Consider the following 22,568-nt stretch of genomic DNA (forward strand, 5'->3'; position numbering starts at 1 on the left):
TGACTGAAGTCACCCAGCCTTTAAGGCTGGTCAACTGAGATTACAAGTCCACTCACCACTTCAGCAAATGGGGGCTGCAGGTTCTCTGCTTGTGCCTCTAAAGGAGTGCAGATTTTTTTTTTTGTTTCCTTTTTTTCTTTTTCTTTTTTTTTTTTTTTTTAACTGCACTTCTGCATTTTGTAGCACACAAGTAAAACCTTGCTAACCATGATAACTTATTAATGTTCATTAAATACTTTCTGATAGAGATCTTCAGATGAAAGGCTATGTTATAATCAGGGTTTACACTGCAAATCCAACATGTGCAATCTTTGTGTCTTTAAAACACTGAACCCTTCCCTTTCGACACAGACATCAGGGCGGCGAGAGAGAGTCTTAATCCAGATGACTCTATTGCACTTTTATCCCTTTAGCAGGACCTTTAACCTCTCATTGCTTCATGGCCCTGTTGTTTTGAAATGGTGTTTGTCTGCCCACAGAGAATCCCTCTGCTAAAGACACCTTAAAATGGAGATCACAAGAGACGGGATTCTGCAGCAATTCAGGCACGGAAAATGGGTTTTTCCATTTCAGATGATATCAGTCTCTGTGAATGTAGCAATTGGTAGCCTTCAAAAGAAGAGTAAAGCAAAAATATATACTAGTGTAAACCTGCTTAAAGGAATGTAATATAGGTCAGAGATCACTGTGTCCTGAGCCTGCCCCTGCCCCTTCTTCACACGAGCATCTATAGGCTCTGTCAGAGTATAGCTGTTTATCGGGATGATCTGTGACTGTCTCAAAACATAAATGGAATAAAACAGCTGCAGTAATTAATATAAACATAAACTATAAAACAATAGTTTCCAATTGCGTAAAACAGGAGTTCAAAATATATCCTCAGAATATACATATTGCACAGTTCTGGCATGGACTATCTGCCAGCTGGCAGGAAGGTGCTGTCAGCCCTGCGATGTTCACGCTCAGCTTTTTCTTGGGAAAAAAAAAATAAATAAAATAATCAGGTTTTACATGATCATTTATTTAGTCTGCTTTCCTTATGGAAAGCTCATGTGTCAGTAGGGTAAGAAGCTTCCAGCCCCCCAAGTCTGTACTGCTGGTGCTGGGGAAGAGATGGATGTTCGTGTGAAACACAGACAGCGTTGGATGAGCAGGGATGCAGCTTTCTTCCCTGCAGGACCTGGAAATTGTAGCAGTAAGCATCGGAGCACAATTCAAAGCATAGATTCTCTAGTGACTTTAATATTAGGTAACGGTTGGAGTATGAATACATGACAGAGGATTGAGAGTTTGTATGTAGAAACAATCAATAGTTTTCATTAAACACAAAATCATGTAACTTACGTATTTATCTCCACAAAATTAACAAGCACAGTCTGTTTCTCAGGAAAGTATATGTCAGTAATTATTATTTTTTCTTTTGGAGAGAGATTTTTTTTTTTGCTACTAAAATATTGTTGTTACGACGTAATGGTTTAGGAGAACAATTGATATACTCTAAAATGCAGTATAATAATTAAGAATAATTGAGAAAACTAGCCATTCAGTGAATTGCACTTTGTTTCATTCAAAGCTAAAGAAAAAATTCAGATAATCTGAGATGCTTCCATCTTATTAGGAGTAGCACAATGGGGAGAGAAGCAGTGGAAAGTTGGTTCTCAGAGTGTATCTTCACATAAAGAAAATCATTGGTTTCATTCAGCAGGAAAAAAGAAAAGAAACAAAACAGTTACAACAATAAACCCCAATTTTTGAACACATTTTACTTCTAAAACTTTAATTTTGGTGAGTTGAGTTGAGTAGGGATGAATTTCTTTTTGCATTTTTTGAAGGTCTGTATTTCTAAAGCTAGGTATATCAGCATAATTATGATTACAGAAATAACAAGGTTATTTTTCTGTGTGTAAATAAATGCATTTGCAACATCTCCAGGCCAGCAGGAAGGAACTGCTGAGCACTGACTCATAAAACCCGTATCCCTCAGTTTGGAAACTGCTGTTTCTGGCCTGTGTCTTTTGTTCCTCTGATCTTCTCACTGTAGGATCTCTTTTCTTGGTTTTAGTAGAGAAGAAAAGAAATAATCTCAAAAGAGTGAACATAAGATCCAAACTGCTTGAGAACAGACAAGTACTTTGAAGGGTAGTAGAATTCTTCTGGTTAACACAGCTCATCTCTAAGGAGACTGGAGCCAAGTATTTTCTTGAGCACAATTTATGCATGGAATTAGACTTCGTGAAGGCAGCACTTTTGCATAAAATCAGGTGGTTCTGTCACCTGCCCTTCAACGCAGCCTGGTGATGGTTGGGTATGGACAGAAGCTGTCAGCAGCTGAGACTCGTTTTCAGAGGGAGTGTGCACAAGCAAGGGGTGCTCCTGAGGGTCCGAATGAGTTTTACTGCTACAGTTTGCACACAGGAGGTTGCTGAAATGTCTCTGGCATGTCTCTCAGATTCTCAGGAACTGCAGGTGCATGCATTTTAGACTCAAAAAGAATTTATTGAAATTTTAAAACTTCCATCTAGCACTAGAATCTACTAAATGATGTCAATGTCAAGTGTGTGCCCTCTGAAGGCTGAACAGATTTTTGGAAAAGATAATCAGAGTGGATTGAAACATTTCAAATGTCAAAGACTCCAACATGTCCCAGGGTGGATTCTTTTGTCAGCTTTCTACACGGTGTTAGTTTCTGTCTTTAGCTCATTTTCTTCTTCCATGCTCTGGAGCGAGTTGCATGGGGTGAGCTTGCTTTTGTCCAGAGCTATGGTAGCAGCTGCTGAGCTGAGATCATCAGAGTTGTGAGAAGCCTTTATTTCTGTCAAGAATTTTCTGGAATTTAGGAGCAAAAATGTGGCTTAGCAAACAGTTTTTGTTTGTTTGTTTGTTTGTTTTCTCTTCTCCTTCCATTTAAAATAGATGTAATAGAAATGAGCATCACCGTGAGCTCCCTGAGGGGAAGAACGTGAGTGTCACTGTTGCTATAACCCCTATTTTTCCAACTGCCATCTTGGCTAAAGCGTCAGTGACTCAGCTGGGAAATCCCAGATACTGCATAAACCAAATAGCCAAACTTTCCAGCGGGGGCTGTAATAGACTGAGATGCTCGATGGAATGAGCACAGAGGGAAGCTAAAAGCAGATATCATCAGTAAATTGCATATTTGCTGTGGTCAAACAAGCCTTCGCTCAGCAGAGCTTTTTCACCTCTACACATTACTGTGACATAAATCGTTGAATCATGAATCACACGGTATTTCAGGAAAAAGCCTACATTATATGATACATGTAGCTCAGTGCATTAATTTCTTCACTGGAATAATCCCTTGCATTATGTCCAAACTATTTTTCATATTTGTTCTTTCTGCTATGAGAAACCACACTGTCTTACTTGAAAATATTTTGTTTCTGGGAAAATACTTCATTAAGTTGCTCTGGTTCAGATGTTCTGCCACAAGAAAAGATTTGGTGTTCAGCAGCTAGCAATGTTCATTTTCAACTCATTCATCTTTATTCTCACATACTTCTGAAAGTGTTGGAAACTGAATGGGGAAATAAATAGATTGAAGTGAAAAGTGTTGGTTATTATTCAGCTATTTTTAAGGGCTTTGGGTGCTTTTAACGTCTTCAATCAATTCTTTTCTATCTCCTGCTGTGTGCTGGGGTAGATACCAGTGCGAACTATAGCGCTTGTTTGATTTTGTACCACGTTCAGCTGTATTAGTACCTCTAATGGGAGAAGCAGCCTTTGCCTTCTCCCTGTCTGCCCAGCTCACCCTCCAGTGAGTTGCAAAAGCAATACGCTACCTTTGTTTTTTTCCTTCTTTTTCACATCATCTGTCTTTTCTCCATTTGCTCAGACAAATAAGTGATAAAAGGGAATGATGATCTGTTTAACACCACAGGAAGAAAGATATATTATGAGACAAGAGAGACCTCTTGTTTACAGCGAGTTATTTTTGGTAATTAGCCATTTGTAGAGGAAGATGAGCCTCCGCTCGTAAAGTCAGCATGCCATAATTTAGGGGACTCTGAATGGAAGTCTTAACATTTGCCTGAATTGGAAAAGTTAATTGTGTGCATTTAGAAATAAATAAATGGCTGTTTTTTTCTTTGCAGGAAGCAGACTGAACAAAGACCTGAGACATTATCTCAACCAGAGGTTTCAGAAGGGATCACCAGATCACGATCTGCAGCAGACTATTCGAGATAACCTTTATCGCCATGCTGTGCCTTGTAAGTAACAGAACATTGACCCAGTGGATTGCAAGTAGTAGAATTTAATTTAATGGTTTTTTTTAAGGCAGCCTTCGCGTGATTTTGTGCACAATTCCAGGCAAGACTCAGTGTTCAGCTTGGGCAGACTTCCATGTGTGACCACAGATAGGGTTCAGGTAGGGGTGAAAAGGAAAGCAGTTGATCCCTGAACTCTGCTTTTTTGGTGACCTTTCAGGAACAGTTGATGGTTTGATACAGGTCTGTGTTGCTTACTGTGAAGAAAAAAACCCCTAAAAAAATCAGCATTGAAGTGAGTGCTTGCCTTAGAAATAGCCTTCATAAATATCATTATGGTCAATGTTCCTTTATTGGTTTGAAACCAATAAACGTCCTTTTATTTTTACTTCCTTAGCAGAACTTTATTTCTGGTGCTTATTTAACTTGTGAAATTGCACAGCATTTTATGACTGGATGCCGTTGTAGCAGGGAACTGTCGCTGTTGGAAGGTCAACCTCAATTCAAGTACGAGATAAACAGCAAGAGGTAGTGCAGCTGAGAAAGAAATACTCTTTTTTTCACTCAAAGAGCAACCAGGAGGAAAACAGAGAAGTTTAGAGAATGTGATCTTTAGAAATTCAGAATCTTTACCCAAAATCAGACTGTCCTTGGCGTTTCGGGAAGATGTACAAAGAGTGGAGAATTTCATTGCACCTCCATTTGGAATTCCCCAGCTGCCAGGAGCCACTATTCTAAAGAAAAGGGTTTTCTCCTTGTTCTTTGATAAACTGTGGGGATAATGGTTCTGCTTTTCAGATCAGGCTGGGATAAGAACTCATAAACATAGTTTAGTTATAGCATACTGAGATGAGCAGCAAAATATTTTGAAGTTTCCTATTTCGACATGAATCAGAGGTTGTTTATCTTGGTAGACTTACATAAATATTGAATAATGAGGTTGCCACTCAAAAAATGGTATTTGCCAAAAAATACCACGTAATTGTGTGTAGAGTAATAGCTGTTTTCAATCGAAGTGTTGCATGCAGGAGAACTGTGTACAACCACAGCTAAAATTGTGTGGTAGCACTGACAAATGTTGTTTCTCCAAATGGCAGGTGCTGTATGTCACCATTGAGTTTATTCTCGTTTTATCAGTGGGAAGCATGGACCAAACTAAGCTTGAAGTGTTGTGCATGGACATAAAGAATAAATATGGGTTATTATTTTCTATTGAACAGTTCAATTTTCAATTTTGTCAATGTGAAATATGATTAGTTTTCAATCATGTAGGTTGCCTGGCTGCAGGTTTCTAAAGCAGGCTGCAGAAAGTGCCTTCTAGGAGAACATGGGCAACATTAGGTTCAGGAGATGCAATGTCATGATGCTGATGTCCTTCTGCCTGTGTGTTACGTTCCAATTTCTAAAGCAGCAAATAAAGCAAATGAGCGTAAGTCCTGTGGAAGCATTTTGTGCGTTACCAAGGTTTCCGTTGATTCTTTTCTCTGGTTTATTGAACTTGATGGTGAGCTAAACTGCTTGGACTTGCTAAAGACTTCTGATTTAATATTAAGAGCAGTGAAAGTGATCCCTGCATTTTAGAAATAGCTGGGGAGATATGGGTTCTCGGTGTATTGATTGGAATATCAGTACTTATGTTCCGTTTATGAAACAAACGGAAAATCTGGGAAGTTGAGTTAGTTATTTTGTGTGTCCATATTTGCTGAGTTGTAAAACATGTAGTGTTTAATTTTTTCTTCATGTACTGTGGGGATGGTATTGATGGTAGCTTTTAAGAGTGATGCTGATATTCATATGTGAATTTGAATGACACTGCTGCACATACCATGGGTTTGGGTGCGTTACTGGTCTGGAGATTAATCTAGCTGTACACTCATATTTTTATTCCTTGGTACATGTGACCAGTAAATCCAGAGCTCTGGACCAATCTCTAGTGCTAATGGATTATGAAGTCTTGTATTTTGAAAATGGAATTCCCTGCTGATTATGCGGTAAACACAAACAAGAACACAAGGTCACTTGGACTGAGCATGCTTGGCCTGACAGCTGCTTTTTGTTGCACTAATATAAAGGCTAAACAAAGTGATAATTAGTAAATGCAAAATGGAGAAAGGTGATGTTAACCAGTTCTTGTCCAGAAATTCTAGTAAGAATCCCACGTGGTTCAGGTCTGACTAGTTTGGTGCAGGTTGTGGGAAAACCCGGAGGGCTTCTGCTTCCCAACCAGCTGGAGCTTTTGTAGAAGGTAGAGGTCAAGCAGAGGGGAGGAAAGATGCTGAAAATTTGACTTGACCATATTATTTCATGTGACAATGACATGCTGCTTGAGCATCATTTAGATTTTTACCTTAGGGAAGCTGGTTAAGGATTTGCTTTATTTTCTGGTGAACCATCAAAGGTAAGAGAGTGGGGTGATGCCAGCTCCCAAGGGGGTTATGACCATTGCCTGAATGGGTGACACAGGGATGAGCAACCAGAGAACTTCATCCCCAAACATGGGAGCTGTCATAAAGAATGTGACCTTAAAATGGACCCATAAGTGAAATATTATTGAAATGAGTAGGTGAACCACATGATTATTTTGGAAGCTGAGGTCTTCACCTGCTTCTCGGTGCCCTGTGCCCCTCCAACATGCTTCATCTGAATCTTCAAACCTCAGCTCCCTGCTCCCCATTGAGCTGATTTTCCCTGCAAAGATCTCTAGTAAACAACAGTTGTGACAAGTTTCCAGGTGGCTTCCAAGTTTGGTTGTCAGGCTGTTGTGAGTGCTCTGCTGTTACTATCGCCCCAAACCCACGGGTTTATTTACAAAGCCAAAGCATTCTTTGGAATTTACAACCTCAGAATTATAATCTAGGACCAAGCCAGAGTAAAGAAGAGAGGCACAACGCCTTATTTAAGTTTTTGGATGGTGCATAAGTGCTAATGAAGCCATGCATTTACAATATACAAATCTCTGAAAGAGTTAGTGCAGTTCAGCAGCTGAACTAGCTGAATCAACAGTGTGTTATTTTCTTCACTTTCTTCCTGATTTTCTCATTTCACTGTTAACTTCACATGCTGGGTCAGAGGAGCCTTTTTTTTTTTTTTTCTTAAAAAGAGTATTTTTGTCCTCTGTTTATGAAAAATCAGCATCTTAAACTTGAGCAAAGTTATTCTCCTTATGTGTTCAGATAAATAACAGTTTGCATTCCTGACATGTAGCATCCACTGTCAAAACTAGAAAAAAAATCCTCATATACATCATCCAGATTAGCAAGATGTTGGTCCAGTCTCTAGCTATCCCCTTTGCCTCGTTTTATTTTGAAACAACACATTTTTCCTGTTTTCTGATGTGCCTAATGAAGATCACCAGAAATAATGCTGTTTGTGGGCTGGTTAATGGCTCCATTGAGCTTGGAGTAGACTGCGAATTGGCAACAATGTCGTGATTACTGATTGGCCATGACTGTACCAGAAGTACTTTGACTCATGTAGAGACTCTACCCACAACTTATTTCTAGTGCGGTTTTCACTTATTCCAGCTCAATTTTGCCAGCCTAGACACTGAAGAGCACAAAGGCGGGTTTACCAACTGTGTGAGACATCTTGCTGGGGCACCTTGTGGCACGTCTGAGGCCACCTGTGCTGACAGAAGTTGTTGTGACTTGCATTACATCTGATCTGGGGAGAGGCTGAGAGTCTGTATGTAGAGTATAATGTCATTCTGGCATTAAGGTTCAGAGAGTGTTTCGAGGAGCAGAACTCCCCCAAACAGGACTGGTGCATGTGAAGATTTACTTAGTGAAAAATGTGATTAGTTGGAAGTTCGTCTCAGAATATATCCATTAAATAGGTGCTTCCAAGTAACCTTATCTTGGGATATGTGTGTAATAGTGTTAATTGAGAAAGATATGCGACAGCAACTTGTTTTAACATTATAATGCAGCAGCATGTCTAAACCACTGTTCACGGAAGGCTGAACAGACAGGATTATCTTCCTCATTTTGAAATGATGGTAGAGGGCATCTGTTTAAAACAAACAAGCAATACTGACCATTTGTCCTAGTTGCTTATTCTCAGCAACCTGACAGCAGTTTTCTTTTCACAGTGTATTGAGAAGAATCAGAGAGATGACATTATTTCCCTAAAGCTTATCTCAGCCTGTGTTTCTTGTATTGTTGTTGGGCACATTTACTTGATTCTGTGCTTATTTGAGTCCTGTGTGACATGCAGAGGCAGCTATGGTGGATCTGGCATCTGCACCTTTACTTGCCAAAACAGCGTACCTGGTGGAGGCATGACTGAAATAACAGATCAGTGATCCCCTCCTTATTCGTGTATATTCTATATTTGTCTTATTTCAGTACTGTGGAATTCCTTTCTTTGTCAGACTGTAGTCTTATGATCAAGAAAAACTCTGGGAAATGCAAGGTCTTCCTGATGGTAGATGCAACAGGGGCAAGGTCATGGCTAGCCTAGAGTTAAGTCTTGGATGTCAACCTAGACATTATGTGGGAATATATATATATATATATTTTTTTTTTTCCCCCCCCCCTCCTCTTCCCAAAATTTGCTTTAAAACCTCAGGAGGTCATCACTCAGCCGTTGATTCACTTTCCCAAAGTAAGTACATGGGCTGGGACTAACTGGCTGGAGATTTTAACATTAAAGGTTTGCCACTTTCATTTCTGGTGTCCTCTCACCTTCCCAGAGTTTGATCTGTTCCTGTGCTTTCAATTACAGAACAGTAGCTCCAGCTGTTGTGGTAAGACTGAGGGGAGCATGGAGCAAAATGGAAAGAAATGGGTAAAAGTCAATAGTATAAGTGTCAAGCGATCTGTAAGGAGGCTTAGAAAAAAGACAGTGACACCCAAGTATCTGGCTTACCTGAGTCCACTCACATTTCAGTGGGAAATCTGAGAGAAAGTTGCCTTATTCCAAGCGATCTGCTGGTGCAAAGGAAAAGTCTCCTTTCAGAGGAAAACCGATAATAATGATCAAAGACACTTCACAGCGTTTATAGGACAAACTTTAGTAAGTGGATGTAGAAGAGCACATTGAACCTCATTATCTGGAGTAAATGTTTTCATAGATAATCAAACTGGTAGTTTAGTTGCTCCAGGAGTAGTTGGAGCTGCAACAAGCGTAACCACCATCATCTGCAGCTGATGGAGAACTGGAGAGATTAAATGTGCTGGGGTGTGATGAAGCTGCTGTGAAACACGCAGACTTAGATGATTTCCCAGGACAGTTTTCAAAGCCCTGTAGCACTGTGTTCCCCACAAGTACTTCTGAACTTCAAAATTAATTGATAGAAGGGACATGCAAACCAGCTTACAGAAGGATTTTTCTTTAGAATATTGAGCACAATAATGTATCAGTATACTGGGAAAAATGTTGAAGTGAAGAAGAAAGACCTCAATGTTACAAATGCATGTGTTTTTACATGTGGGGATATTTGAGTCACAATTCTGAAGTTATTTTTAGTTACTAATTTTTTTTATGGATCAACAGAATCTCTGACAGTACACATTGTTTTTTCTTCACAGGCAATAAATCATGAGTTTATGCACACAAATGTTCTTTGGATTCTCAAAAGCTTTCCAGATCTGCAGCTATATTTATTATCCAAGTACCTTTTGTTGCAGTTCCCTTCCTAAAGGTGTAATTCTGCTTTTGTAATGAGAAAAAGTTGCAGTGCCCATGAAATATTAATTTGAAGGCCCACACTGATAAGGTGATGAACAACAAGCTGATCTTTTTTCTAACACACAAAAAAAATCAATTGTTTTACAAGATTTATGTTAGGAAAAAGTTTTAAATGTTTTTAAAATAGTGTCCTTATCACTAGGGTGCAACATACAGGTACCAGCAGTATGTGAAGATAATTTTTCTCAAGAACATTTTCTTGTGAGTTGATCTAATTCTGAAGAATATGAGGTGTATTTTCCATGCCAGCTAATGCACACATTCACTTTTTTCCTGTATTTTCAGAAGGGATTGTATCCTGAGTGCAACCAGTGGGTTTAGAAAATCCTTGGAGCTGTGTTCCAGGGAGCGCAGAATTGCAGCAGAGTACCCTGCGGTTTTCAGGGATATAATTATTTCACATATTAGTGAACCAGATGTGTTTTCACTTTTGAGAGAGAAAAATGCCCTGTTGTGAGCAACAGGGCCAATATTTCTGTATTTTTAGTTCCTTTTTCTACACAGACATTTCTGTTCAATCTACGAGAGTTCAGACCTTTTTTGCCATCTGGTCTGTCCTTTCAGATCAATAGTGCATTTTGTTCCAGTGGAACTATTGGGTATTTTTTTTTTGGTACATTTGGAAATAAAAGCACTTACGATAGCAAATATTGCTCCATCTGCTTACCCATTTGTAAGGAATAGCTTTTTTGTATTTCACTGTACACCCAGTTGAAATTGCATGAGGCACCAGAGAACAGTACAAAACAGAAGAGCTCAGCCTCATAGGCTCTCCCATGCCACTTGCCAAAGGAGATTTGGGTAAGAAGTGTGGGAAGAGATTACACTGTTAGGATTCTTTGTTTTCTTTGTTAGTCTCCAGAGTACTTAATTTTGTGGGGTTTTTTTCAGTTGTGTTGTTGTTGGTTGTTTTTCTTTTCCATTGCTGTTGCTTTGTGCTACGGCAAAGCATCTGCAGGTGGATCTTTAGGTAGTACCAACGATGTCTGCGCATAGGTTTTAATACTTAAAAGTTTCTAAGTTTGTGAGTCTCTGAGAAAAGAGATAGTAAATCTGAGCCGGGAGCAGGTGCTGCTGTTGGGAGGTTGAAGGGGTGGAGGTGAGTTACCCCACATACTTCAAAACTGGCTCTGTCCTGCAATAGCTTTTCATATGATGTCCCAGGGTCCTGATTAGATTGTTTGTGATGGCTGCAGTGTCCCAGCTTTTGAATTCATTGAGGTGGTTCAATTTATTTTCAGCTACCGCCATGTATCTGTTCAAGGTTTACAGTGTATTGATTAGGCTACAAACTGAGAAAATGATTGTTCCAGGCAAAAGGAGCAGTTTAAAATGAGGAAAAATTAAACGTGTACCTGTTCTTTAATCTGGTCTTCCACTCACATTTGCATTTTGTATTCACATTTGGTATTTTGTGATTAAGTCTCTCTAGAAAGTGCCCGTCGCTCTGGTTAGGTTTGTTTGTATTTGGATGCGTTGGTTTACATGGCGGTTTCAGAGTTACAAAAGACCTGTGCTTCTTGCATCAAAGATGTCAGTACTGCAAAGAGGATGCCTGAAAATCCTATTTATATGTTATTATTCTGGTCCAGGGCGGAATCCACGATATAGCTTGGGCAAAACCAGTGGCATTCAGAGAAGGAAATAAATGCCTGCGTGATTCCCAGTCACAGACGTTTGTGCCCTGGCAGAGCCCAGGAGAGCAATGGCAGGTGCCGGCTCCTGACGGTTTGATGGGGGTGCAGACTTGCCACATTTCATCCTCAAACAATTATCCTTTTTTTAACATTACCATGCTCCTTCACATAAAGTGTGCTGTATTTGTCCTCTAAATCCTTTCTCTCTTTATTTCAGCAGAGAGGAGATTAGCTGTGTAATCATTTATAAAGCTGTTTGGATTCTGCTAGCTGGTTTTCTTTGGGGAGAGTCCTACCCAATACCTTTACTAAGAATGACTCTGTAAATTAATCTTCATTGATTTCCTTCCCCCCAAACCCCCAATGAATAAGTAAGTAGAAAAAATAGAATAAATATTTCTAGTTCTGCCCCTATTGAAGGAGAAATAAATCTTTCCTATTAGTCAAAATGGTCTAGATGTATCCTTTTTTTATAATATCCTCTTGAACAATTAGAGCTTTGAGTTATGAAGTCAAGATTCCTGGGTCATTGCCAGAACTGATTTGTTTAAGGGGAACACTAGTTCCCTGAATTCCTTTTAAAGGCTTTGTAATGTCCCAGACTGCTCTTAATTAGTGATTTAAGAGGGAATACATCTGTTTCACTGAGGACTGTGAAAATTATTATTTAAATGGAAATGTTTAAGAAATGGCTCTTTGAAAGGCTAATGTATCTTCAAAATGAGATGTGGATCACAGAGCAATCGAGTGGATAGCGATCTAGCGGTTCTACTTGCAGGGTATTTTTAGAGCTGAAGATAGAGAAAAACATTCGAAGACCCTTGGAAGCATCAACTCCCATTGAATTATCTTTCATACTTCATCATTCATTCACTACCTGCACTCTTCCTTTAAACTTCATGTTTAACGATTAATTTACTGGGAGAGAAAAGAGTAAACAAGTGTAAATGTTGGTAAAAAGAGGTTTGTAGAAAGAAGCAGTATCACTTATTAAATAAATGGATGATATTTATTTTAGACCATCATGGCAACTCAAATGATGTTTCTACAGTATGGATTTTTCTACCAAATTTAAAGCTACTTTATGGAGGATTGTCATATGCTAAAAACATGCAGCTAATCTTTGCTCTCTTAGGGATCGAACTGGTGAATCTCAGAAGTGAGGGGCAGGTGACAGGTGAAGGAGGAACTCCAAATTAAGACACTGCTGCTTTTAGCAAACTCTTCCTTGCATACATGTGGAGATGGATATTTATAAATGCAGCATTACCGTCTCCCACTGATCACAGGTCTTGAATTAGGAATGAAAAACTTGAAACTGGATATTTTGATTCTTATGGTTTACCTATTAGTTTCTGAGCCCTTACTGCCATCTTCCTTCATGTTTTTCTGGGTTGTGGATTTTTTTTTTGTATTTTCTTTGGTTCAGAGGGGGCTAAAACATGAAAGCTGAAAATGTACTTAAATAGTGAGGTTATTTTCAGCTCTCCTAAATCCAGGTATGTAAGGTTTTGACAAAAGCAGTAAGTGTTGCAAGACATGCAAGAGAGTTGAGGAAAACCCAGCAGGCCACTAAATACCAGTGCAGAAGTAGGAAGGCTGGACTCTGCAGTGGACCCAGTTCTTTCAGGAATGTAAACATCCCATAATGTTCATAAATATCTTTTCCATTTTTGCATTCCCATAATTTTAAATACATATTTTGCTATCTCAGCCCTCCGCAATCCTCTGCGAAACACCCGGTGTTTTCTAGAAGAGAACAGCTGATGAGATGCGATATGCTGCTCCTGTGTAACTAACCGCATTGGAGAATCACATTGACAGACAATCTGTAAATTGCCCGCATTATAGGACATTGATGATACCATTAAAATGGTAAATTTAATATTACAGTTCTATTAGATTTCACCCTCATTAACTCTGATCTGATAAACAACCTCCAGCGTATTTTGAAGGTATTGGTCACCTTACAATCACCACTGCTCCTCTTTATCTGGCATTTCAAGCTCCTATAGATTTATAGTTCTTCTGTCATCTAATCTGTACTTACTCCTTTATATTTTATTTGAATTTGTGCTCGTAAGCAGACTCTTTCCTAGAGGGCCCTGGGCATGCAATTAAGCATAAAGTCATGGTAAATTCCATTCCTGAGATTTTGGACAAAATTGGTTTTAGAGAATAAAATGAACCTAATGTTCAGGCAAGCACAATGCAGACCCCTGGAGGTGTTTTAAGACTGGACACTTCGGAAGGGTTGGTACAGGGTCGTGCTGGTGGCGGTGGTTGTATGTTCTTCACTTTTGCAAACAGGTTTCAGAGCAACCTCAGCAAAATCTTGCTGGAGATGTAGGTGCTGAGGAGGGGAGTAAACGAGGGCTGTGGCAGCTGCTGCAGCACATCTGGGAGCTAGAAAAGCCTAGGAAACCTTTTTCAGCTGTGTCCATCCAGCAGAGACAACTTCTACTCCCAAACATTAATCCTCAAGCAGCAAAACCATGAGCTGCAGCTCAAGAAAAGTAACCTTAGCTCCTCTCAAGTGGCAGGGTGGCTGCTGCGGAGGTATCACTCGGCTCCTCGTTTTCCTAAGTGAGTCGTGGTTTAATTAGAGTGCTGTCTGGAGGAGGAGGTGGTTGTTATACATCACCTATCACAGTGTAAAAGTGGAAAGTGACGCTGAAATGCTGACCCTTAATCTGAAGTGCACCATCTGTGTTTTATTTCCACATCTTGCTGAGTTTACAGTTATTTGAATTCACAGTTTGTTCCCCATTTGCTGTTCCCACATGGTAAGTGAATTGGATCCAAAATGTACTGATGAAAGATTGAGAAGTCTGTTGGAGAAGTTTGTTCCTACCTACAAGAGTGCTCTATCTCACACTTCGTCCACCCTGCGAGTTCAATCCCAGCTGTAAAATCTTGTCTCAAGATGGTCTTCTTTCATGGTGGGAAGTTGGGGTTACCATAAGGACAAACACTCCTTTCCCTTTCCTGAAGTGATTTATGGTTTGCCTTTGACTTTCTGCTCACGAAAAGGTAGAGTTTTCTCTCACATTTAACAAAGTATTTGCTTTACTGTTCCTGTTAATTTGTGTGGATGCTTATCTGGTGATGCTTAGCATTGGAGCATCACTCTTATTTAGTATTTTTTCTTTGTTAGTGTGAGCCAGTGTTTGATGCTAAAATTAGGCTGGGTACCATATCATGAAGGGAGCTGTAATTACGATTGTATAATAACATTTTTCATGGTGCAACTTTAAATTACTCTGATTTAAAAATGGGCAAACAATTCAAAAGCAGGTTGAATTTCATTTATTCTCCTCCTTTTTTTTTTTTTTTTTACTACTGACAGCAACCATTTTCTTAAGACATGACTAACTGTAAAAAAGATATAAAATTTAAATGTTGTATTTCAAAAGCAAGCCATCAATATGCTGAAGGCTATATAAACTTAAATACCTTCTTTGGCTTTTGCTGTAGACCACACAAGCTCTGAGAAATTGATTACTCTGGGGCATGGAGGGGCTTTCGTGATACAGAAACAGAGATTGGCATCGAATTTCTTTCTTTGTGTGCGGGACGATTTTGGGAAAGAGAAAAAGCCTTTAAACCCCAGATTAAAAACAAGTCATTTCATTGTTTCCTTTCTCCCTCCTTTCTAGATTTTATGAAAGAGTTTTCATAAATGATTGTGGACTGCATCTCTGAATAAATGGAAAGTAAGAGGCTCCATTTCTTTTTCAATAAAGGCATTATTTTCTGGAATGTCCCATTTAGGTGCTGCCTCATTGGACTATAATCTGGTGAGAGAGTTTCAGTCTGGCTTGTGCAGATTTTTTTTATTGTGTAGACATCAAGAGAAGGGACGAGGAATTAAGAGTTAGTTATTTTTGTGTTGCTGTCTAAAAGTTTACTGTACTCAGTACTCTAAACTCATCATTATCAAAGGCTTTGATCTTCCCATGGGGACTGTGAGCTGACTGGACACATACCCGAAAAACAGCATGACACTCAATAAGGCTATTGTTGAAAGATCAGGAAGGCGAATCTTGAGCAAAGGGTTTTTATCTTTTCTTTTTAAACAAGAGACACATAATGGCCCAGCACCTTGGGCCAGGTGGTGTTTTAATGAAAATATTTATGTTCTGTAAAATTAGGACTGGTTTATATGTTGATAATCAGGCCATTCTCCTGTTCACGTATGGTTATTTCTCTTAGAAAAGGTAATATAAGGCTTACTGTCTCTTGGTGGCATTTTTCCCCTGCCCAGTTCAAACGCTTTTGGGAATGGGGTACCTCAGTAAGAGCAGTCGCTGTATTTGTGCTGTTGGGTTTGGTAGCGGAACCAAGAGACGACGTTTTTCCTTGTGTTGCCTGGCCCTTGCACACACGTGCTGTCTACGTGTGAGCCGTCTCCTGTGTCCACACCTGTCTCCAGTGGCTTTGTGAGCAATGGCTGTTCAGTGCTGTGGTTTCAAACCTCTGCTTGTCACAGCAGCAGTGGTGGGTGCTGTCCCCACCGCATCTGAGCCCTGGTCTGTGGGAGCGGGTGACAGGGGTGACCCCCCAGTGCCCTGTGCCCACCCCACTGGGACATCCTGTGCATCCCTTGAGGTCCGACCATCACTGACTCACCGAAGCCACAGTTTCCTTTCAGGCTGGAGGCCGCTGGGATTTCAGTTCTGCATCGAAGCAATCCTGTCCTGTGAGATACATGGAAAACGTCCAAGACGGACACCTGCTGGCTCTGAAGCAGTCAAGTGTTTTTTCCAAAATATCTTTGGCCCCTGTTCTTGATGTTTACTCTTAAAAAGATACAGGCATGTGTTGGCTGTGAAAGGAAAAAAAAGAAAGAAATAGTTTCTGCTCCCACCAAAATTCCCTGCAGGTTTAAAAGGAAGATGAAAGTTGGTAGTTTAAGAGAAACTCAGAGCCCTTGGGACAAGCAGAGCAGAAAACAGAAGAATGCTCTGTATGTCTGATTGCCTGCAAAAATGAGTGCTGTATCTGTTATGGAGAGAGAAACAGATAGAAATACATATTCACATAGTTCCCCCATTCTGGTGCCTTGCAAACTAGAACAATACTGTTTTGCACTTCCCTGGGCATATTCTCAAACAGCAGCTCAGCGAAGGTGATAGAGAAATAAAAAGGGTGAGGGAGAAAGAAGAGAGGGGGGCGGGGGGAAATCTGCCTCATGGTATTTCAGATCTCCAGCATATACAGGTGCTTTTTAATCCCTCTGGCCTACATATTCCACAGCCCTAGGAATAGAGGAGTTGTGATGTAATGCTCTTTTCCTCACACTCCCAGCTTAAATACAGATGGAAATTGTTGTCATGTGTTAGAAATGTCACCAATAATATAAAAGGCAGGCTTCTGCGTTCTCCCTTTTGCACTGTCAGCTGCTGCTGCCAGCTTATTCTTCCCTCTCAAACCTATTGTCATGTGGCAGAAACCCTGATGTAAGTAAGCCCTGTCCTCCCCCTGCTTATGATCCCTGCATTTTTTATTCCCCTCTGCTGCAGTGCTGAGGATCATTACATACCACGACTTAAAGACAAGACCTCACAAAGGAAGGATTAATCTTGTATTTGTGCTTGAATTTCGAAGGACTCAGGCAAGTGAGAACGTTCTGTTGTATTCTCTTTCTTCTTTTTCTTTCCTAGATGCTAACGTGCAAAATGAAAAGCAGCAAATGTGATAAGCTAGGTCTGTGTTTACAGAGCGAACCCAGTGGTTCCTCAGCTGCAGGTTGTGTGGGTATGGAGTGAGCGGGTTATACCGGGAAGGCTTTGGGCTTGGGGAGGGAGCTGCGGAGCCGCACAGCCTTAGCCCAGCCTGGGAGGAGGACAGATGGCTAGTGCTGCTTTTTAATTCATCAAGCAGGCTTTACGTGAGGCCCGTTGGTGAGCGGGTGCACCGCGAAAAGCGGGGTCAATGGGCACGAATAGGCTGAGATCAGGACCAGATGCCTGCTGAACAATGGGGCTTTTGAAAGAAATGCGGGAGGAAGCGTGGCGCTTGCTTTGTACAGCCTCCGCATTGCAGGTTGGAATGGGGCAGCTCCGATTTAATGAAGTGCATTCCTAAACGTGGTCGTCAGCCCAGGCTGGGAGACAAGGGGACATGTCAGATGGAGGCTTGTGGGGCCAGCATGGTGGGGGGGAGCAATCCACTGATGGATTGCCCCGAACAATGCACTCTTAGTGCTGGATGGGAAAAACCATCAATACATCCCTGTGCATATTAATGCGATACAGCAGGTGTTGCTAAATGTCTGTCCCCGCGTTGTTCTCCTGCGGCGCAGCCGAGGAGGGGGCAGGAAGGAGACCTCCCCAGGCACGTACTCATCTGGGGTAGACGTGTAGCTGCTCCCTAGATGGCCATGCACGCCAAAAGTAAAGTCGGAGGAGAGAATCAGTGTGCGTTTCTACTCCTGGGGCTGCCGCGTGGGGCAAGGTGCTGTGAGCTGAGCCGGGCAGTGATCCCTTTGCTGGCTCTGGCAAGCAAGGAGTTGGGGGGGACAGGCTCAGAGAGGCTGGTCACAGCTTAAAGGCACAGCGGGGCAGGAGGGTCCTTTTTTCTGCAAAACACCCCCTAAACTAAGCAGGTGTGAGGGCTGGGAAGTGAAGCTCCCAAGAGCAGGCTGGGTCACCAGGGCAGAGGGCAAGGAGGGAGGAGGCAGAGATGGTGTCTCTGCTGAAATCCGGCAGTGAGAGAGTTAAAAAAGGCCATATTTTTTTTTTTTTTCCCCAGCTTCTCCAGAAATACATAAATTGTGAATGAATTGCAGAAGCTGTGTGTGAATTGCAATAAACAAGGTGTACAACAAGCATAAAACCAAAGAAAATATCTATTTCTTCAACACATATCGTGCTGCGCTGGCTGGATATACCCCTCCTTAAGAGAGTTTTCTATGTAACAGAAGTAACATCCCTAAATACTTACAGCCATGTTAGCCAGTGTAATTCTTGAAGGCTTCGGTGGGGGCAAGTATACATAGTCTGTCATTATCATATGTATTTCTTAATAAAAAGACACCCATTTAATTGCTGCCATTGTGTTGTCTACTCCCCTTGTGATTTGTGACATGCTATACTGTATTTGTCAGCAGAATGAAAGGGGTCTTTGTTATTCATATTATGGCACAGTGCAACTCTCAGTGAAAATGGAATATTTGCCTTTAGAGTTAACTTAGCTGGTGATCTGTGCCCACTGTTGCACTGGAAAGGGTTTCTGGTTTTTTCCCAGGTGTTTCGAAGGAATTTGCAGACAAGGCTTGTATTTTATGTATTTCGTATTTACATATCAGTGTGTTAATAGTGATGAAGAGTGATCAGCTTCATTTGCCCACAGGACAGCTAAAACCTGTGTCTGCAGCAGCTTCACGTATTGCGGCTGCCCTTCCGTATATCCCTTGTCTGTGGGTGACCTGCCAAGTCGACCGTGAACTAGGATTTAGTCCTTGTGCACCTTCCATCTTTTGCTGGTGTGCGAACTGCCAACAAGAGTTTAGAAAAATAAACCAAGGGTTTGTAATACAGACGAGAGCATGGGTTAATAAAGATGGTCAGTGAATAGCCAGCTATGAGAGAGACTGTATGGGGACGGCAGTAGCACTTGCAGAGTACTTTCCAGCCACCAGTGCTGACTGCGTGCTGGATGAGGTTACAATCTCATCTAACATCAACAGCATTATGCGTTGCTATCTATTTATTGTCCTTTTCTTGCTCTAGCTACTTGCTATCAGTCTGTCTGCATGTAAATGGAAATGGTTTACTAGTGTGGTGGGTGGAATCAGTAGCCAAAGAGGATCCAAATTTAAGGCAGTGCTTGCCCTGATGATTAATAAAACTTCTAACATACTTGCATCACATAAATATACACAGCTTGTCTTTGAACCAGGTTCAGCAGCTTGAGCTTTGTGGTGTTAATTATGCCCCTTCTCTATTCTGCAGAGCACAAGGAAAAATGGGCAAAATGCAAAGTGTAGCTCAGTCCCAGGAGGCTGTGATCCCTGCGAATGGCTTTTCTTTTGGAGGGTCTGGCTCAGTAAAGGGCCAGATTGTGAACCTGTTGCTTGTTGATGTGTGGCTTCTCCTGCAGTGTGGGAAATTATGTCAAGGAGTAACTTTGCTCTGGAGAGAGCAAGGGATTCGCTCAGTGATGCAGAAGAGCAGGGATTGTTTTCTCCCTTGCCAGCTTGTTTCAATTCATCGTTGCCTACTGCTAGCTCCTGTCAGATGGAAGCAATGATGGGTCCTCGTAGATCCAAGAATGATGCTTCACTCCTTTGTGGGAAACTGCTGCAGATCTGGTGAGAAAAGAGCGCAGGCAGCTGCTCCAGGAGCACTTCAGCTCCTTGCTGTTGCAGTGTGGCGGAGCCAGGTTTTGCCATAACAACAATAAGCCTTCTCCAGTTGAATTTCTGTTTTGTTTTTATACACTCTTCTAATGCAGGTAATCCAAACTGCAATTTGAAGTTTAGAGTATCCCTTTTGTCATTATTGACAACCCCTAGCACAAGTAAGGCTGTCATAGGATTCAAAGTGGTGCAGAAAGAAAAAAAGCAACCATGAAAGCAATTAATTCAGCAGCAGAAACTCATTAAATGGTGCTGGGTCCTTGACTCTGCATCTGACAGTAATAATACTTAGCTTGCATTTCAGTCATTTAAAAGTTCATATGCTGCAGGTAAGGCTCTTGCCTGCGCTTTGAAGCTTGTGTACAGATGCCTTTCTGACAGCTTTGCATCTCTTCCAGTGAAATGATTCTCTAAATGGTTATGTAAGAAATGCTTCTGCAATTAATGCACATTAAGTCATTTTGGTCAAGAGATACTGGGTGCTGCGGTATCCAATAAAGCTTATTCAAAATGTGGTGCTATTTTCAGTCAAATTCTGCTAAATCCTGTCCTGAAATCCTCTGAATATTTTGCTCTTGAATATTCTGGTAAGCATGGTGACTGGTTCACTGTGTTAATCCTGTATGGTCTTTCTGTCTGCAGCTAATCCTGAGCTGTTGTTGCTGTCCTGCATACACAAGTAAGATTCTTTTCCCCCCTCCCCTTGATGATATCCAGTAGAATTCCAGTTGACTACTAAAAGATAACAGATCAAATGTCCTAATCTTCCTTTTTCTTCTCCTCAAGTAGGAGAGTTGAGTTTGTTCTACTTGAAAAACAAAACGTGGAGAAGTAGGAAAAATATCCTTGATTTGTTGTGCTCTATCTGAAGGCATGCTCTGGCTCTGACTCAGTGCAGGATGTCTTCAGGAATCCCAGCTGTAGACAAATCTGGAAGACAAGACATGTTTAAATCAAGTTTCCAAATTTACATAGGACTGGCAGAATTTCTGTTACAATTTCTCATTAATTAGAGATGAACTTGATAGTGATGGCTACAGTTAAAATTCCCAAGTTATTGGGTTTTCCCAGTTTTTCCGTGCACAGTGGAATGCAGGGAGGAACCGTAATTGTGGTTTTTTGGTGGTTTTGTTGGTTTGTTTGTTTTTTGTTTTGTTTTTGAAAGCTGGACTTACTTTTGAGAGATGTGCTTTGGCAAAATCTGTCCTTTTCTGTCAAGAAATCCTTTCCTTTAGGATAGTTAGTATCACCTCAAAATTAATACTTGACCATGTTTCAGATTTAGTAAAAAAGCGCATGTAAGGAAGGGTGATAGTTTAACGTTGGGTTGATTGCACCCACCCCCACTGAATTCACCCATGGGACAGACATTGTATCTCCTTATAGTAAGGTTAGCATACTTGCATAAAATATGTTAATATCAACGTGCCCTATATTGACATGGTTACATGGGATATATATATTGGGTATGTGTGTATAATAGAAATGCTCACACTTGCATTTATTAATAACTGCTAACATCAAAATGTCATGAACTGGAGAGTCAATGGTAACTTAAGTGAAACTTTTTCTTAAAAATTGTATAATATCTAGTTGATGTAAAATGTCATAAACACCTACAGTCTTTCCTTGGAAGAGACTAAATATTTTTCTTTTTTTTTTTTTTTTTTATTTCTTTTTATTTTAAATACTCTTTCAAAGGTTTCATTAAGAAAATTAAATTCCAGAAGAAAAATAGTTGACCCAGCAATTTGATGCCAATGAGGCAAAATTCCCAAGAAAACTGTGTAAAGTCAACCCTAAGTGAGCTGTGCCTGAATGACTTTGTCATAGATTTTCTGAAAATTTTCTGTGTTGAAAAAGGGAAAAAACTATTTGATGAATAATGTAGTCCCGTCAGCAATTGTTAGAATAGTGCTGTGAGTATCACTTATGATATTGAAAAGTAGCTTGTTGCCTTCCCTACCCAAGCAGAGGTAGAGTCCCACCTGGGAACGGTGGTGTTACCGCTTTCCTCTTTTCTCTGAGGAAACTCTTGATCTGTTGTAGATTGGAAGTTTCAATTTGTTTGGGGGTTTTTTTTTTTTGGTGTGTTTGTTTTGTTTTCATCATGGTTCAACATTGCCTTTTAATGCATTTAAAGATATGGTGAGAATCAAGCACATAAAAAATAATAACTCTGAAAGAGCACTGTTTATCAAATCATGATATATTGGGGGAAAAAGTAGAATTACTCCTCTCTTTTCTCCTGTTTGCACCGTCTCTGGGTACAGGTTTTACCAGAAGACTTTGGCAGGCTTGCTGCTGGCATTGAGAACACTCTGGTGTTGATTTTTTTACGTTAATTTAAACAAATGGGGAGCAGCTGAATAATAGTCATGTAGAAGGTGCTATTGGAAATGCACGCGTTGTCAGCACTGCGGTGGTGATTAATAGTGTGTCATTTCTTGATGGTGTGCCAGCAATTTGGCAGCAGAATGCAAACCCTGGGTAGCGGTGGGGAAGTGACTGGGGATTAAAAAGTCTTCTCTTCCTCTTTTTCTTATATGGGCCACAAAAAGCCTGAGGCTTGAGACATCTCCTGAGGAACCCCAGTCCTTTATCGGATGATGGTGAGGGGCTGTAGTAGCACAAGAACTTACACAGTGC

The 22,568-nt window shown here is 40.7% G+C and overlaps 1 protein-coding gene across 30 annotated transcripts in view; it reads left to right on the forward strand.

Annotated features, from left to right (window-relative positions):
- MAGI1 (membrane associated guanylate kinase, WW and PDZ domain containing 1) overlaps positions 1-22,568 on the forward strand; it is a 343,515-nt gene that overhangs the window by 169,334 nt on the left and 151,613 nt on the right. For all 30 annotated transcript variants that reach the window (XM_065845249.2, XM_065845232.2, XM_065845234.2 and 27 more), the window contains exon 2: positions 4,113-4,229. In XM_065845249.2, coding sequence (XP_065701321.1) covers positions 4,113-4,229 — 117 coding nt within the window. The remainder of the gene's footprint in view (positions 1-4,112; positions 4,230-22,568) is intronic.

The sequence above is a fragment of the Patagioenas fasciata genome, chromosome 10 (genome assembly GCF_037038585.1).
Source record: "Patagioenas fasciata isolate bPatFas1 chromosome 10, bPatFas1.hap1, whole genome shotgun sequence".
NCBI classification, from domain to species: Eukaryota; Metazoa; Chordata; class Aves; order Columbiformes; family Columbidae; genus Patagioenas; species Patagioenas fasciata.